Source organism: Hippocampus bargibanti, linkage group LG04 (assembly GCF_051943395.1).
Source record: "Hippocampus bargibanti isolate YZ-2025 linkage group LG04, ASM5194339v1, whole genome shotgun sequence".
NCBI classification, from domain to species: domain Eukaryota; kingdom Metazoa; phylum Chordata; class Actinopteri; order Syngnathiformes; family Syngnathidae; genus Hippocampus; species Hippocampus bargibanti.
In genome coordinates this window covers 7,653,321-7,672,646 of record NC_142737.1, presented here as the reverse complement: position 1 = coordinate 7,672,646, position 19,326 = coordinate 7,653,321, and the positions used below count along the sequence as shown (strand labels likewise).

The 19,326-nt window shown below is 39.7% G+C and overlaps 1 protein-coding gene across 1 annotated transcript in view; it reads right to left on the bottom strand.

The window, feature by feature from the left end:
- Positions 1–69: 69 nt before the first annotated feature.
- LOC148898860 (netrin receptor UNC5C-like) overlaps positions 70–19,326 on the bottom strand; it is a 215,406-nt gene continuing 196,149 nt past the window's right edge. The window contains exons 12-18 of the mRNA XM_088993796.1: positions 19,052–19,139; positions 15,816–15,984; positions 12,421–12,654; positions 9,193–9,342; positions 8,914–9,078; positions 6,932–7,110; positions 70–4,857 (exon numbers count right to left, since the gene is read on the bottom strand). Of these exons, the coding sequence (XP_088849922.1) occupies positions 4,695–4,857; positions 6,932–7,110; positions 8,914–9,078; positions 9,193–9,342; positions 12,421–12,654; positions 15,816–15,984; positions 19,052–19,139 (1,148 nt within the window). The 3' untranslated portion in view covers positions 70–4,694. The remainder of the gene's footprint in view (positions 4,858–6,931; positions 7,111–8,913; positions 9,079–9,192; positions 9,343–12,420; positions 12,655–15,815; positions 15,985–19,051; positions 19,140–19,326) is intronic.

Genomic DNA, 19,326 nt, shown 5'->3' with positions numbered 1-19,326 from the left:
AAACATCTTTGCACGTCTGGCAGTGAACGAGTTAAAAAAAAAAACAGCAGCAAAGGAAGTCATGTTGAGCATTGCTTATAAATATAATTTATTAATCGTCTTAAAAATTCTTTCTTACACTTTGTACAGAAAACAAGGAGAGCACAAAAAAGATGTCATGACAAGCGTGCCGGATGCAAACAAATCAACACGTGTCAAGTCCAAATCGCTCCTCTTTGCAAAACGGTACAAGCACAGCCACGACGTCCATCATGACAACCAATGGCAGTTTGCATAGTCGACAAAAAAACAACAAAGCAAATATACTAACTACAGTACTTCCTTTTTTTTGTAACTCTTAAAGTGACAGTACACAAGTGTACACACTATAGTCAAATAGAAAACACTTCCCCACATTGCCATACAATAACAACACCGTATTTGTATGTCGAGTCCACATGAAGAGTCCAGTGGCCAAAATGTCCACTAGCAGATTTTCAAAAATGAAGGAAAAAAACAAATTCTAAGTCATTGCCGTCACCTTTGGGTTGGAGTTTGCATTTTCAACGCACCCTGTACCCTTTTTGAATGATCAGGAAACAATCACAACACATTTTGGAGCAAACCCCAAGAGGAAAGAGTGAACCCATCCTCCACAAAGAAAACAAAAATACAAGCTTTTGCCTATCATGAAAAGATTTCTTCAGTCGTCATCTGTACTTCTTTGATGAGTTTATTCAATACATTGTAAGAATGAAAATTGTAAATTCTCAAAAAAAGACCTAAATGCACCTAAAAGCTAGCAACCACTCATTTGACCACAATGAGGTTAAAATCTTAGCGAAAGAACATAGATGGTTTGAAATTGGCGTTTTCGTGTTTATTATGTTTTTTAAAGTCATTATAAGTGCCTTGCACGCTGGGTCCGAGAGGACAGTAATTTCATCTGTAATGTATGCATATTAGCATATTTGACAACAAAGCTGACTTGGACTTTTGAAAGGGGAGTAAAAGAAGCTATTTTCATAAAACAGCAAAACCCTTCACTAAATCGCCATGGTGCGTTGAGGTTCAATTTGGATCGTTCGTACAATAGACTTCTTAGGCAACATAGGCTTAGTTATGTTGATGAGGTGATACCAGCGCAAATGGGGCAATCAGGCCCCATAGTCAGGACAATAGAAGTAATCAGTGTAGCTGCAGGGAGTAGTCCTCTGCCACCTTCAAAGAAGTACAGATCAGGGCTGAAGAAACCCTTTCATCAATGGACCACTCCTGTATGGCTGAGAACTTACACAGACTTACGTTTTTTTGCCTGCTACATGCTGATGTTGATATACTGTTTTTGTTGTTCTCCAGAAAATATCATCAGTAAAAAAAAAAAAGAGTCATTTAATCTTTTTTTTTTGTCCTCTGGGGCAGTGGGCGTAAAATTATAGACACTTATTCAAACCTGGGAAGGCATTTAGAATTACATAAGATTTTATTTGTCTTCATTTGGAGTGCTGACCTAAAAAAGAAATCATGTTTTTTGATTAATAAATTATTTTTAAACAAATATTTTTTTCCCCTTTATTATTTTTTTAAGGTATTTTTATTTATTTTTTGTTAAAAAGGAGAATTATTTTTAAATAGAACAATTAATTAATAGAACAATCTGATGTTTTTTTTGTTGAAAATGATGCTAAACAATTTAAAACAACATATTTTCATATTTCTGTTCTATGATGACTGGTATTATAAAGTAAAAAAAAAACTAACCTTTTTGTTTAAATACATTAAATGTTTTTTTTCTAATAATTAATCACAAGGCCTCAAATATATTTTGACAACCAAAATATGAAAACAAAGAACATATTTATGCTTCAAGATTAATTTCAAAGTGTTTTTTTTTCTTCCTTTAAAAAAAATAAATATAAAAAAGTATTTCAAATACGATTTCCATAATGGGCATTTTTTTGAAAACTTAAAAAAACTCCAATAATTATGATATCGCAACTATAATAATTTTCAATGATGAAAAAAAAAATGTGAACATACTAAACATCTGACAATCGTTTCAACGCGACAAAAAATGTTTAGTCAAGGCCACTGGATGGCACTAGAGCGCAAGAAAGACATATCGTGACGTCACATCTTACTGTATGAATATGTATGACATATTTTTTGGGTGAAAAAAAGTGTATTTATCATGTGGTGCGATCGATACCTCGTCCTCTTTCTTCTACCCCCTGCTGGTTGTTCGTCAATACGAAAAAGAATACAATACTGCTTCCCGCTGTTGTAACTCGTAGACTCTTTTGCCATGGCTTGCATTCATTCAATAGTAATTAGTATCCAAGATAAAAATATGAATAATAACGTCGAAAGGAAAAGAAGAAGAGCGAGGGAGAATCATGTTCTCACGCTCCATTTCCACTTACACTTCGTCGAATGATGACAGGTTCCGAGTGGAGGTGGGTTGATTGGCCACTAGGGGGAGGGGCTAGTTTCTTGCCAGGACCTCCGGTTAACAGCCGCCGAGTAACTGTGTCGTTTCGTCTCTTCCATTTTAAAACATAAAGAACAACTGACAGCATTTTTGTTGTTTCCTAAATGACATTAGAAAACACCCAAAACACGCAGGCTGATATTTTTTAGTCAAATGCAAAACACCAAGAAAAATGACAAAGTGTCTAAAAACTGCCACAAAATGAGCTCGGTACTGGGGATATTCAGAAAGTCCCGCCCCCTTGTTCGTGACGTTACTATTGGTCACACACTGCCTTGCTCCAGAATCAAAACAATGGCTTTAAAGAGTTCAGATTCGGAGAAGATGCTTTCGTGTTACCCATCCAATTATGAATATGATTCAAATGATTCTGGAGGAAAGCATAAATGTTTGGAATCGATTAAAGAAGTACTGTACTTGCCGTCTGGACTCCAATGCACAAAATGGCACACAAACTCCGTTGGAAATCGGCCGATTTGTCCGCTGGGAATTTGTGTCAACTTACACCTTCTTTATGCGTGTTACCGCAATTGGCTGCGACACACAATGCATTTTGGGTATTTTTTTTTCTCATCTGGAAACACCGTGTTGATCGCGAAATTAGAAGATAAACTACATACATATCTCAAAGGCGAAACAGTTGCTAAATCCTAGCGAGCCTAAATGCAACTTAGCTTTAAAGATGCTTTGACGAGTGTTTTTACAGCTTCGAGTTGGTTGGACAACCGACGCCTCCGGACAAGTTGTGTCCATAATTTGTAAAATCGCTTCAAATGACTTCTACTAAGCGTATTTTACAAAGATTCCACCGCATATAGCTATATTTTACGTTTTAAGACTCGCGCTGAATATCCCGGAAGTCTTGTTTTTGAGTTGGTGACGATGCCTGACGTGACATCACGTCAAGAGCGCCCCTGACCGAGAAAGCGACACACAATGCATTTTGGGTACTTTGTTCGGTCTGAAAACTTGGTGTTGATCCGTGTTGATGGCGGAATTAGAAGGAAAACACATAAATAACACGATGGTGAATCGTTCTGTGTTGCACCAAGACTACTATTTGATTCTGGTTGACACAAATTCCCAGCACATAAATAAGCCCATTTCCAACGGAGCTTTGTCGCCATCTTCTGCCTCTTTTTGGTGCTACATTTCACCCCCACCCAGATACCTCAAAATGACACGGAAGGACTTCTTTAATTGATTGCAAACATTTATGCTTTCCTCCAGAACTATTTGAATCATATTCATAACTGGATCAGTAACAAGAAAGCATGTTCTCCGAATCCGAAGCCATTGTTTTGATTCTCAAGCAAGGAAAGACATCTTGGCGTGACACCACGAACAAGGGGGCGGGACATTCTGAAAATGGCCACTTCCGGTTTCAATTTTTTTGCTGTTTCAGCACACTTTAAGTCATTTTTATGGGAGTTTTGACTTTGACATTTGACTAAAAATATCATACTGCGTGTTTAAATGCTATAAAACGTTTTTCTGATGTCAGTTAGGAAACAAAAAAGTGATGTCGGTTGTCCCTTTAAAATACTCGTTTGGACTATCTTTCGCTACCATGTAAGCAGTTAGCATACATCGCTAATGGTTTTCCTTCAACTCCATCCTGACCTTGCTTATTACCCCCCCGATGTCCAATGCTAACTTTTCAAGAACATAAAACTCGATTTAGATCGTTCTAGAGGGACGAAAAACACTCGTCACAGTATCTTTAAAGCTAAGTTCCTTTTTTATGCTCGCTAGGGGTTAGCAACGCTTTCGCCTTAGCAAACGTTTCACCTCAACAAACATATTTAGCTCATTGTGTTAGCTAACGACATACAATGCCGCTGTTAAGCGTCACCGTTAAACTTAACAGTTTCTTCCCGACAGGTTAACAGTCGCCCACACACCCGTCAAAACATTTTTTTTTTTCGTAAACTAGCTTCCGATTATGCTTTCCCTGAATTCGTGTCCTTAGCTCGATCCCTTTAACCTTGCTAGCGGTTCGCAACCATTGCTAGCAGTTTTCTTCTATCCATAATTTATTTTGTAAGCCCGCTCCGACGATGCAACCTTTAAGTCACATCGCTAGTTTAGCTTGTTCCAGGCGAGTAAAAAGACTTTTATTTTCATTTTTTTTGTGGGTCGTTTTGCTTTGCTGGGTTAGCCTGGCCCGCGCACATGTTCAAACCATTGCCATTTTTCCAAAGTCGTTGTTTCCCTTTTCCGGTCAGTGTTCTACGGTCATGGAGCAGAAGTTGCTATCGTGTCGACCCATCTCTTCCAACACGGCCGCCAGTTCGTTGAGGTCCCCGTCTGGGAAATGCTGGGCTTCCCACAGGTCCAGGATGACCCCCGTTGGACTGGACTTGGTGGCAAAGTAGTTCAGGTACCTGAGGAATGCCCAAAAACAAACATGAAACTCATGTTCACCGTGCAGTGGTGCTTTGATGCTTTGAGATGAGTTTTTTTTTTACAAATTAATCAGCCGGGAAAAACCCAAACTAGCTATGTCCTTGAAAATTTGATATTTTATGTAGTGACCCAATAAAATAAGATGTAAAGAGGTGGCACAATCTGGGACGTGTCTATGCACTGGAGCCCCTGAAATGGATGGCTTTTTTTAAATTTCCTTGATAACATTTTAATCAGGGATCCCAGACGTCCGCTATTTAGCAGAATTCCGCTATTTTTTTTCCGGCAAAGTGATATGTTCTATTTTTTAGTGTTTGAAATAACATCTGCCCGGAGGCCCGGGAGTACAACTTTTACGTCGGGTGTACAACGGCCGACAACTTATTAAAAAAAAATATCTATATATTTTTTCAAATCAAACGTTTGTTTTATTCAATAAAGCAAAAGGTACTAGCAAATTGCTACAAGCTACGTGGACTCCTCTTTCTAAGCGCCTTTCAAAACTCTCAAGTACACTTTACAGTCACGGTATAGTCCGAAGCACGAAACAGGCTTGTGATTGGCTGCCGTGCCAAGTATGCAAATTGCCAAACGAATGTTCGCAACGTATGCAAATTGCCAAACGAACATTCGTTTGGCAATTTGCATACTCGGCACGGCAGCCAATCAGAAGCCTGTTTCGTGCTTCGGACTATACCGTTTTTGTGGTAGGTACTTCCTTAATTTAAAAAAAAAAAAACTTTATATTTCGCAACAATGTTTTTTATTTTTGCGATTAGTCGTCTTATCGTGTTTCAAGTGGTGAAAAATGGGGCAGGCAACTTTTCAGAGTTGTCTGCTCTGGTGTCCGCTAACTTATTGTCATGAGTTTCCAGACACTGCTATTTCCATATAAAAGTTCTTCTATTTCCGCATACAACCGCTAAAATATTTGTTTTGAAGGGTGATAGGATGATAAGAATGCGTAGTGCTTGAGTCGGCATGCTTTCATGTGTTTTGGTCAATGTCCGTTTATTCTGTTGACAATCGGAATCGATGTCACGCGATGAAACAAGAAAACAAATATGCTCCCTTACCGCGCTTTCCGACAGTAACCTTGCTCTAAACATCGTCGCATTTGCTACACTGTAAAGATGTCGTGGAAGAGAGAGTGATAGCGGAACGGTGACAATGACAGATATTGTGATCCGAGGAAGCGCATTGACATGATGTTTTTCCAAAATCGGCTCAAGAAAAATGAATGAGTGCCTACAAGTACCTGGGTGTTACTCTCAACAATAAACTGGACTGGACAACAAACACGGATGCCCTAATCAAAAAGGGACAGAGTCGCCTCTTCCTCCTCAGGAAACTGAGGTCTTTTGGAGTTCAGGGGTCACTCCTAAAGACTTTCTATGACTCTGTGGTGGCATCAGCCATCCACTATGGCATTGTCTGCTGGTCAGGCAGCATCACCACCCGGGACAGAAAAAGACTGGAGCGCTTTGTCAAGCGGGCCAGTTCTGTCGTGGGCTGCTCGCTGGACTCTCTAGAGGAGGTGGGCAACAGACGGACGCTAGCTAAACTAAAAGCTATGACGGACAGCCCCTCCCACCCCCTCCTGCCCATCCTGACAGCTCTGGGTAGCTCCTTTAGCCAGAGACTATTACACCCGCGCTGCAAGAAGGAGAGGTACCGCCGCTCGTTCCTACCGACTGCTGTCAGGCTTCACAATTCCCAATGATCACATGTGAAAAAAACAAAAAAAAACTGGACACTTGTAAATATGGGTTGTTGCAATATATCTAAATGCATCTCTTGATTCTGCACTATGTACAGTCTTGTTTATAGAACGGTTTTTGCACATCTACATTTGCACAGTATACAGTTGACATTTTTATTTTGTTATGCTTAGAATATCTTGTTTTCTATCCTTTCACTCCCACCCCAACCCCATCCCTCTTCAATTGCTGCTGTGGACTGCAAATTTCCCCATTGCGGGACGAATAAAGGTATTCTGATTCTGATTCCGATTCTGATGAGGTGTCGAGACATTTGTAGTTCCGTAGCGACCTGTCCAAGTTGAGCTTGTGGGCCAGCATCCTCCAGTCGTTGCCTCTTGTTTGCGGTGCATCCAGACTCCCGCACAGTTTGTGTCTGATGGACAAGGGGATACGGAAGGCGTTGGGCCCCACTAACGTGGTGATGTTGCTAGCTGGGTCCATCAGGGACGTGTCTATGCACTGGAGGTCCTGAAATGAATTCAAGTGAGGTGACAGTCATTCATTTCTACCTTTAAAAAAAATTGTCATGCGCTTTCTTGAATAAAGTTGCTTCTCGGAACACGAATAGAGAGCAGGAGTTGGAAAGATGAAGATGAAGTTCCTCCACTACCTTCCGCACTCTCAAAGTCACAAAATCTTAAGTCGAGCTGCCTGCGACTGTTCAATCATTCATAGGGGGCCGCGAGGTCATGCCAACGCGATCGGAATAGCGAGCTTTTGATTTTTGTCAAATCAACAGAAGCTGAGCGTGTATGCCGGGTGGGTTCAAAGGTCAGACAATCTTTTTTTTTTTTTTAATTAATTGCGTGGGGTGGGTTGCTCGAAAATGTCATAGTTGTGAACTCTCATGCCATGTCCGCAGTGGACTGCTGACCAAATATTGTGCAATCAAGACAGGAGGCTTGCTGAGAGGACTTTGTGGTGAATGTATGCATCCACAGAACTTCTCCAACTGGCTTGAAGAATGAATGAATGAATGAATTTATTTAACATTACAATAAGATTCAGGCATCGTCAGCCTGGTGAATCTGTCAATAAATTGTCGTTATTTTAGGTCTAAATGGCGTCTAAAATTGATTTACAAGCACCACGATGCTGCACACCTGAAATGGCGTCTAGTGGTTCTGAACCTCGGTACATGTTTTTCTGGGTGAGCAGTTGCAGCCACACGCACCAGCGCTCACTCAACCCAAAAGTAACTCAAACAGATAGAAAGCTAGCTTACAAGCTAATAGATAGCTAATAGATAGCTAGATAGATAGCCAGCTAGATAGCAAATAGAGAGCCAGCTCGATAGCTAATAGCTAGACAGATAGCCAGCCAACCAGATGGCCAGCTAGGTAGCCAGCTAGCTAGCTCGATAGCTAGCCAACTAGACAGCAAATAGAGAGCAAGCTAGCTAGCTCAATAGCTAATAGCTAGATAGCAAATAGGGAGCTAGATAGATGGATAGTAAGAGATATCAAACCCAACCACTTCACACGAAAGCAACAACAAGCTGTAGTGTTTGTTTTCAAAATTTAGCTTGTAGTAGATGTGCACGTTTCACCATGAAGTCCCTGATCCACTGATGAAAAGGATGCTTTGATCCTCTCCTCTTTCATCTAGAACTGCTTCATGTTACAAAGAGGCTACAGCAAGTGCTGAAGAATGTATGACTCTCTGTGTTGCCATATTATTTGTTATTTAGTTGTATTTTTTTTTACTTCAAGATGGCGCCGCGAGAGTGGCTGCCTTTACAGCAGCACCTGTATTTTCTTTTTCTACTTCTTTCTTTCCTTTCCTCTTCCTTTCAGAACTTTGTTGCTGTGTTACTTCCGGGTAGAGTGAACGCTGGCACGAATGTCTGCCGCTGCTCACCCGCACAAAAAAAGTTCTTATCCCATGACTGTATAGTGTAAAGTGTCATTATTATTATTATTATTATTATTATTATTGTCATTATTATTATTATGATTATTATTATTGTTATTATTATTGTCATTATTATTATTATTATTAGTGCCCATTAACAAAAAAGAGATTGGCTCTCATCTCCTGTCCCACGTAAATCCGCTTCAATTCCAAGCCGCGACTCCCAGTTCCACATCCACATCGGCGCTCTGCGCGGCACTTATACATTTAATGTGTTCTTATTATACTTATTATTATTATAATTATTATTATTACTATTATTATTATGATTATTATTGCGCACATTTGTGCGCAATACGAAATTGTGGATGAAATTGTGGATGGATTATGATACGGTGTGAACAGTGGTGTTCGAACCTCCTCCAGGGTGTTGCTGAGCTGAAAGATCTGCCCTTCGCCCTCCACCTGCCTGACGCACAGTTTACAGCTGACCTCAGTAACGGCCGAGCTCATCCTCTCCAGCGTGAAGGTACAGTGGAGGCACCTCTGGCTAGCACCCCATACCTGGTAAAAGGGGATCTCCTGCGGGGGTACGTAGAAAAAAAAGTTGAGTTCTGCAAACGAGTCAAATCAATAGTTATTGAAAGGTGGTTGTACTTTTGTAATGGTTGTACTTTTGTGTCCCCAGTGGTTCACCTGATATTTGGCTATGAGTTTGCTCTTCCAGTGCGGGTGTGGTACATCATGAATGGATAGTCTCAGGTTATGCGTGCTGTCTTTAAAATTGAGAGTTTTGGGTTCGTCCAGGAGCTTGCCTCCCATTTGCGTTTCCATTTGAAGAACCTCCTGCAAAAAATGGTGGCCATTAGAATGCTTTTCTTCTCTGTGTTTGTTTTACATGCATTCAATCCAATATGCTAGTGTTTTTTTGTCCCAGAAAAAAAAAAACAATCAACATCATGCACTTAAGTACAATAAATTAAATCTGTGCTTAAACAATGTTTCAATGAAAATGTATTGTACATTTGGTCAATAAACGTTTGAAAATGAATAGTTCTCAAAGACTAAATGGAAATGTATTGTACCTAAATAAAAGTGAATTTCCAAGATGTATAATGTCGGATTTAAAAAAAAAATCAATCCATTGCAAAGTTTGAACATTTAATTCTGTTTCTTTTGCATATCCATAATATCAGAATAAATTACACCAATTTGACATTCATTTGACTGCGAGTGCTGTAACATTTCTTCCAGTAATTCAGCCATCTCCCCTCTTAAAATTGATTGTTAAAAATATTGCATACTTTTTTCCATTTAAAATTGCATTAAATAGTTGGTTACAGTATTTGATTTCACCTAAGAAAAGCATGAAAATAAATATGAAAATAAACTACCCATAAATTGAACATACATTTGAAACCCCCACACCTAATTAAATAAACAAATAACTAAAACAAATAAATAAAATGAAACCAACAATAAATACTGTACACACATAAATAAAATAAATAAAACCAACCAATAAAAATAAATACATTAAAACAATAAAAACAAACAAATAAATAAATGAATAAATAAATACAATTCATACATAAAACAATAAATAAATAAATAATAATAATAATAATAAAATAAATAAAAACAATTATTAAATATAATAAAACCAACCAACTAATAAAAAAAATACATACATACATACATACATACATACATACATACATACATACATACACATACGCATGCACGCACGTGGACACACGCACACGCAGACACACACACACGCACGCACGCACGCACGCACGCAGACACACACACACACAAAACAATAAATCAACAAATAAATACATCAATATATAGATAGAAATTCAACTATTGGAATTGGAAAAGTCTGCTTTCTGATTCTGAACTCCCAGTAGATGCCACTTGGTGGGGCCAAAGCACTGCTTTTCGATTGCACAGTGCTGTACATAAATGACTTCCGGACACACCCATCCAATTTACATTTCCGTGTAAATGTGCGATCAATGAGACATTTTGTTGTTTTAATATATGTAGGACGAGCGACCACCTTGCTCGTTGAGATATTCATCCCGTGTGTGGGCATCCACCCTGTATAATTTCTCCAGTTTTACAAGATTAAAAGTAAAAAAAAGATAAGTGGTGTGTAAAATGCCAAACAGCATCTCTCCGAGAGTTGTTTTTAATGGTGGAATTGCTTGTTTGAAATGCTAAATAAACCACACAGTTAGTGCGCGCGTGTCTTCGCGTTGCTACTCAATTTGATCACTTCATGCATAAATTAGCAGCGCTAAGCCTCCCGTATCAGATGTTCCCTCTGGGGCTTTTGAATATGTTTAAACTCTAAAGCGTCAGCTACTTTGACATTGCTCGACCCGGTTTTGTTTATCACCTCCAAGATGAAGACGCCACACACTCAAAACCTTTAATATGTCGGAATGCAAATGAACACAATAAAGCGCCGTGAATTCTTCTTGTGATGACTTGAGGCTTGGAGTTGGAGCTCATGTTGAGCAAAAAAAAAAAAAAAAAAAAGAACACTGCATTGGATTTAAAATATGCTTCAATTAAAAGAGAGCAACAGAAAAGATTAGAATTAAATCAGATTAAGAATATAAAAAATGGTGGTGCACATGTCATACTTGACAGCTTTCACCCATTTATCTAATTAATGTACTTAAATTTAGAAGTAGAAGTCATCCATGAACTCATTCGATGCCAGTCCCGAAGTTATTCGGGAATTGAAAAGTGTGACTTTGACACCGGTGGTTTCTTACGCTGCATTGAATGTCTATGTAGTCCTAAAACTTAATACTGTATTCTATGGGTCCTGCAATTTGAGTGAAAATGACGATAACATTTTTGCACATTGTCTGGCAGTGAATGAGTTAACACACACACACACACACACGCACACACGCACACACACACACACACGCGCACACGCACGCGCGCACACACACGCACACACACGCACACGCTACTAAATACAGTAATGTCTCGTTATATCGATATTCTCGGGAGTCCGAAAAAATATCGATATAACCGGGACTATCGATATATCCGACCCTGCGCGCATGTAATTTTCTCCTTGCGTTCATAGAAATAGTATCGTAATAAGCGGTACTATCGATATAATCGATATCGATATAACGAGACTTTACTGTACTACTACCACAATTGAAAAGAAAAGGGCGATTTACGATTTTGAAGAGTGACTAAAGCAAAAATTACGAGCTTTAAAGTCATAATTGTGTCAGTTTGTCAGCTCTTTTTCTGCTTTGCGTTTAGATCCAAAATACCAAAATAGTGGATTTGGGTCAAAACAATGTCATTTATTCGATTGAGTAGTTAAAAAAAGTCTTGAACAATATTTTTGGAGTGTTGAAAAAAAGAGTCTTTTTTTAACTTCAAGATGGCGCCGCGTGAGTGGCTGCCTTTTTAGCAGCTCCTGTATTTTCTGTTTCTACTTCTTTCTTTCCTTTACTCTTCCTTTCATAACTTTGCTGCTGTGAAATGTAAAATTCTCCACCGTGAGACAAATAAAGGCACATCCAATCCAATCCAATATTTCTGTGTTGACATACAGTCGTCATAAAACACAAAATTCTGTGAGCACTGGAAAGATCAGACAGAATGCTCTCCATTGGCCAAAACTCTTTTTTTCCTCCTTTCTAACATGGTCGCCTTTGTAAGAGTAAAGAAATCATAAAAAAAAAATAATTGAATAAATAAACCATTTTAACAGAATTACTGTTCAATTGATTGTTGGATGCGTGTAAATGTTTGGTCATCAAGGGCGTGTCTAAAAGAGTGAAATCAGGAGTTGGAGTGTGGTTATTTTTATTCTTAATGATTGTGCAAGTGTACCCAATGTTGTATCCACACTACTGTGGTGGTTCTTACCTTGAGTGCATCTTGCGTATCATCCAGACAGTAAATCCTGATGTGATAGTCCAGCGTGGTACAAGAAACGGGCCCAAAGACAGCCAGTTTCAGCCTCTTGGCGGCCGCCTTCCCCACCGACTGGCCCACCAGGCAGTACGTGCCCAGAGTCTCCGTAAGGATGTGACAGGCTTCCGAGTCCATCTGCACGTAGCAGGGCGTGGTGAAGTTTTCCTCGCCAACCACCACCACATCCTGTTGGATACACATACACACAAATTACATATTACTGACCTACCAACACTTTACTATGTTTTGTACTTGTCAAATTAATTGGTTTCAGCCTGGCATAAAAAAAGGTGTGTGATCCATTTTTAAAATCTAAATTATACAAAGCACACAGTAATGATGGTATTAAATCCACCCGTCCATCCATATTCTAATCCTCTCATTCTCACATGTGTTGTAACCGTGCTGGTTACATCAGTTGAATTAAATACAAGGTAATACAATTAAAAACAATTACACAGACTTTCCCTTTAATTGTGCTGCTCATTTTAGTGTGGATAAAACAAATACCGAAAACTCAGCTCCTCGATCAGCTTCTCAGTACAGCATTAATTTGAGTCAGTCTTCACGGAGGATAAAGAACATATGCCTGTGAACATTATTAGATGGTCTGTCTACATGTGTTGCAGCACCTTTGTTGGTTAAAGGGGAATAACATTAACTCATTCACTGCCAATCTCGATGCAGTTCTTGGTTTTCTTTTTTTCTTGCTGGGACTGCCACAAGGAGACATCATTTCATTTTTGTCCAAGTTCGCGCTTTGTTCCAGCTTCAGCTGTTGTTAGAGCGCTATACAAACCAATATGTATGTATTGCATTGAATTTTGGACTGTCGCCCTCATTTCAAGCTCATATAACTCCAGACATATAATTAACTTTTTTTTTCTGATTAAATAAGAGAGTCTAAGGTATCTTATGCTGCATTGAATGTTTATGTAGTCCTAAAATAATAATACATTCTTCTGTGGGTCCTGGAATTGGTGTGACAATGACAAAAACCCTGGCACTGGAGTGTACACATTTTTGCATGTATGGCAGTGAATGAGTTAAAAAAAAATACAAATTATATCTGCCAGTTTACTGTTTGTTGTGCAGAATCAAAACAGAAAACCCGTTGACTGGTTCTAAAAACTCATCAGGAAGATTGCCCGTACATCGGGTTACTCACATCAGCAGGCACTCTTGTGTTGCATCTGTAGCTAATGCTTTGGGAGATATGACCCACTCAATAAAATAAAGCAAGGGGCGGGGCTAACATGATGATGATTTGATCAGCAGTCGTTCTAATCACAACTGTGGCCTGACACCTGCAGAATTTAATTACTTCACTCCATTTGGAGCTTAAATGTAATTTTTGTGTGGCTTAAAATTCAGCTTTTCATTTTCATTATTACTCCATTCCTGATACTGCAAACCCACCCCCACCCCTCCTACCTCCACACACACACACACACACACACACACACACACACACACACACACACACACACACACGTGCACACGCGCACACACACACACGCACACACACACGCACGCACACACGCACACACACACACACACACACACACACACAGTCGCAAGCAGACATCGCACGCATGGCTAATTGCACAGAGACATTGTGTGGAGCTGTGATAAGAAAAGAGACGAGCGCACGGGGATGATACACACATGCGCACGCACAGTATACAAAAACACACGTATCGAAATTGCTGAGGCTTCATGCTAAAAAAAAAGAAAAATGAGAGAGGAGGAGGATGGCAGCAGCATAACAAATTGGAGCTGATAGGAGTCTCCTACCTCTTGTAAGAGAACTCTCGCCTGTTTTTCTATTTTCTTTATCCCCTACAGACGTGGTGTATATCACATAGTGTGTACGTGTTGGAGAGATGAACAGGTTGTCAGGCACAGTGTGCTTTGTTTTGGGGGGGATGTTACCTTTTGCTGCTGAAACGATAGTCACAGGTGGCTTTCTTATACGCCACTGCTAGTTATTATTCTACAGTGCGTGCGTGGTAAAGGTGGAATAATACAGCTACGTATCCTCACGACTTACCCTATACTCACCTAGCTAAGTATCTACTGACATACGGTACTAAGCTAAGCTACGCTACCAGGTATATTCAAAGTTTGGCCCGAGGGCCAAATGCAGCCTCCGTCATAAAATCAATAACGTCTGTCCCGCATGTAGAATGAAACATTGGGCACTGCATGTGCTAAGTGCTGCCATCTACAGGCTCAATTAGGAACAGCACATTGGTATATGAGTATTTGACCCCTCAATTTTCTAAAATGGCGAAAATCAACAAAGGGAGGAAAGTTGACCGTCAATGTGAATTCAATTTTGATGTTTAAAATGAACCAAAACACAGCTGAAATTAACTCATTCACTGCCATTAAGTAATACATTCGGTAATTGAAAGGCATGACGTGGAACGCCATTCCCAAATTTGTTCGGCTTTTGTTTTTTCTTACGCGGGTGCTGATAAAGCGCTGGCAATGGCCTCGGGCAAGGTTTTTCGCTTTGCTTCCACAAGGGGAAGCATTTCCTTTTTTCCATGTTACCACTTTGTTCCTGCTTCAGCTCTGTTAATGCACCATATAAAACAATATGTACAGGGATGAATTGCATTGTATTTTGGACAGCAGCCCCATTTCTTGCTCAGATAACTCCAGACCCATATAATTTAAGAATTATAGTTTTTTTGCAAAAAGTTTTTTGATGAAAGAGAACAGTCTAAGGTTTCTTACGCTGCATTGAATGTTTATGTAGTCCTGAAACTTAATATTCTGTGGGTCCTGCAAATTGAATGAAAATGACAAAAACCCTGGCTGGGATGTGATAGCTCAAATTAAAATAAAAAATACAAATGTCAAACACCGAATGTATTGCTGATATGTATTTACATGAATTGATGTTATATGTAAAGAAAGTCCACCAAGGTTGCCCCCCTCTACATTTTAACACATCAAATCTGGCCCCCTTTACAAAAAAAGTTTGGATACCTCTGCCTTAATTGGGGCCAAAGTAAACAAAAGTACTTCTGTTTTTTCAGCTCGTCTCAATCTGATTTTAAGCCAAATTTGCTGAGGCAAGCTTTGGCTAGGAAAACAACACAGCATTTTTTTTTAAGTCCACCATCCCGCATTACAAAGCAACTCTTGATCAAAGAACGACATAGGTACAGTTGCACTACGTGGGGTCGAAATGTAATCATTCACTACTCAACCATGTTGAGATCTGAATTACTGTCATAAGAACACACAAAGCCGTGTATAAATAAACCACCACATCAATAAATAAAGACTTGTTTGTAACGGTAGACACACAAAGAAGCACGTGTACTCGCCTCCCACTCGCCCATCGCCAGTTGGTTTTTCAGCGGTATGAGCCAGTCCTCGTGGACGTTATCGGCGCAATGGTGGATGGTGAGGATGACTGGTCTGGTCAGCAGAGCTCCTGGAGGTCCGCAGCTCACCACTGGACTTAGCACAGTCTGCACGTCCTCCATCGGTGGTCTGCGGAGAACAGATAAACATGTAGACATGTCGGTGGGAGAATTTGTAGACTAGGGCTGCTGTGTTGCAATAAAGCAGTCATGTGACTCTTTGGCGGTGGGATACAAAAACCTTGTATACAAAAGTACAATGACAGAAATTATATCACATTAGCAACTAATTTGACAAACAATTCAAAATCAAATAATAATAATAATAATAATAATAATAATACATTTAATTAATAAGCACCTTTCAAAACTCTCAAGGCAATAAAAACAAGACAGGGCTGTGAAACTCATTTTAGTTACGCTGAATGATGGTGAAACCAGAAAATTATTACTTTTACACAACAAATGAATCCATTAGGAGTTTTTAAAACCAGTAAAGTCGATTAAAATAGTTTGTTTAAGCAGAAATATGATTACCAAATATCAACGTTATTTCTTCCATATGACAATTTGATATTTCGGTAATGCTTTCAGCAAGTGATTTGCTTTTGCGGACCACATAAAATGACTTGGCGGGCCAGATTTGGCCCGCGGGCCTTGAGTTTGACACAGTTATACACTAACTAAACACAGTTGGGCAATTAGAAAACATGCGAGTAAATCGGAAAACCCTTACGACACCGGTATCAAAGGTATGGCCCGGGGGCCAAATCTGGCCCACCACATCATTTTATTCGGCCCCTAAAAGCAAATCTAACTTGTGATATTCCATGATGCTTGCTGAAGTCCGAACTAAAATTTAAATTAAATTTAATGTAAACCACAAGAACAATCAGTATTCTTGACTTTTAAAACTATTTATTCATTATTTTTTGCGCGCTCTATATGTAATATATGGATGGGATTAAACATTCTAATGGCTTTCCCGAATCCATAACGGCCCCCGAGAGGAAACCGTAACTACAATGTGGCCTGTGGCAAAACATGAGTTTGATAGTCTTGCCATACAAGAACAAAAAAAACATAATACAAACCTCTTTGATAATAAAGCAACAAAGATCAAATAAAATCTCATCACTGCGAGGGTGTTTGGAACTCTAACCGAGTGAGAAATCACCCACCCGCCTCTTGTGGTAGACTCAACATCAACCATCTTCCGCCACTTGAATTCAACTAACACCTGAAGCTTCAAGGCACAATTTCTTTTTATTTAGTATTTATTCTTATTATTTTTTTGTAAGTCTTGAATTTGAAATAAGAAAAAAAGGGGGACGTAGGGCAGCACTGCTTGAGGCAGCACTAATCCTCGACAGCATTATTGATTCAGTCGCTGGAGCTCATTAATGACTCATGAAGGGAGAAGTAGAAGAAGATAAAATAAACATTCCATCAAGGAGGCCAAATGTAGCGTAGTCACGTTGTCGTGGCCAACGCGAGGTTGCCACTTAATCCGTTGGGCTATTACGCGTGTGGAATTGTATTAAGGCGAGCGTTTGAAGTTAGAGGCTGCCGTTTTTCAGAAATTTGATGTGACGCTTTGCAGCTAAAGCAAGAGCGTATTTAGTGATTTCGAGGCCTAAGGCAAATAAATTCCAGTCATCTATGTTCTGCGTTGACAAAAAGTTTGATTTTTGCCTCAACGCAAGATGATTCACTGACAAAGTCCTTAAAATCCTTCAGAAGGATTTTAATGAAACAACTGAATTGTTGCAACAGTGTTACACGTTGCGCACTTAGCCGGAATAGTCCACATGTAAAATAATAATAAAAATAAAATATGAAGCAGTGTTTTGATTTTTCAAAGTACCGTATTTTACGGTGTATAAGGCCCATCGTAGTATAAGGCGCACCACCAATGAATTGTGTATTTTCAAACTTTTTTTCCGTATATAAGGCGAACTGCACTATAAGGCGCATCTTCAATGAATAAAAAATGTCATCTTTGAAGAAAATCAAGGCTTTTGGCTGTGCCTTATACACCGGAAAATATGGTAAAGGCTCATTCATATTTTTAGTTTAACTCATTCACTGCCATTCGCAAATTTATTCTGGAATTGAAAATATGATGTAGAGCGCCATTCCCAAATTTGTTTGGGTTTTGTTTTTTTCATGCTTGGGTGCCGATAAAGTGCTGGCCATGGCCTCTGGCATTTTTTTTAAATGTCTTTTTTCCATGTTAGCGCTTTGTTCCAGCTTCAGCTGTTGTTAAACCAATATTGCATTGTATTTTGGACAGCTCATATTACTTCAGACCCATATAATTGATTTTTTTTTTTCTGATGACAGGAGAGAGTCTATGGCAGGGGTGTCCAAAGTCGGTCCTCGAGGGCCGCCGTCCTGCCTGTTTTCCAGCTCTCCCAGGAGCAACGCACCTGATTCAAATCATCAGGACCATTTTGATGCTGCTTCAGAGCTGGCTGATGATCATTGGAATCAGGTGTGTTGCTCCTGGGAGAGCTGCAAAACATGCAGGACGGCGGCCCTCGAGGACCGACTTTGGACACCCCTGGTCTATGGTTTCTAATGCTGTATTGAATTGACAAGGGCGCGGAAAATCCGACTGCCTACCACCTTTTCCAGCTACTCCCCTCAGGCAGGCGCTACCTGATCCATGCGCACCAAATCCAGAAGACATTTAAACAGCTTCTTCCCCCAAGCCATTATCTCTCCAAACAGCAACCCAAATAGAACTGTATAGTGTGAATTTTTCTTATGATGATACTAGTGCAGCGTGTTCTACTGGAGACAAATTCCTTGTGTGTTCTACATACTTGGCAGTAAAGATGATTCTGATTCTGGTATAGTCCTAAAATTCAAGTGACAATGACAAAAACCCTGGCACTGGAGTGGACACATTTTTGCACGTCTGGCAGTGAATGACTTAAATAGTATTTTTAAAAAATCAAAACAAAACATTAAGAAAAATCTTGTCCCACATTCACTGCAGAATGATCAATAGAAGGGATCAAATCATGTAAATATTAATAACGGCGAGAAATATGTGGCGAGATGCTCAGCCAAAGAGCAAAAACGTCTTTCGGCCAGCAGCTGAGAAAACACGAAAGAAGTGAGGAATATGGCGGAATGGAGGGAGGGGAGAGGAGGGGGTGGGAGGGAAGAAAGGGGCTAAGACTTGCCTGGAGCTATCCTTCCTGTGCACCGTCACATACATCTCGTAGACGCGGCCCTGGGGGACGGCGCCCGCCGGAACTAGCAGACTCACTCCTGCAACCACGAGCACCACAAATAAACTTCTTTCAAGTCATTGTGCACAATGACAATTAGTGCAGTATATTGTCACTGTTTCAGATTAATTACCTCTAATAACAAATACATACATTTCATTGGCAGTATTTTTCAACGGACACGTGTAAAAAAATGCATGGTGCACAAGTGTACATGTTAAAGCAGG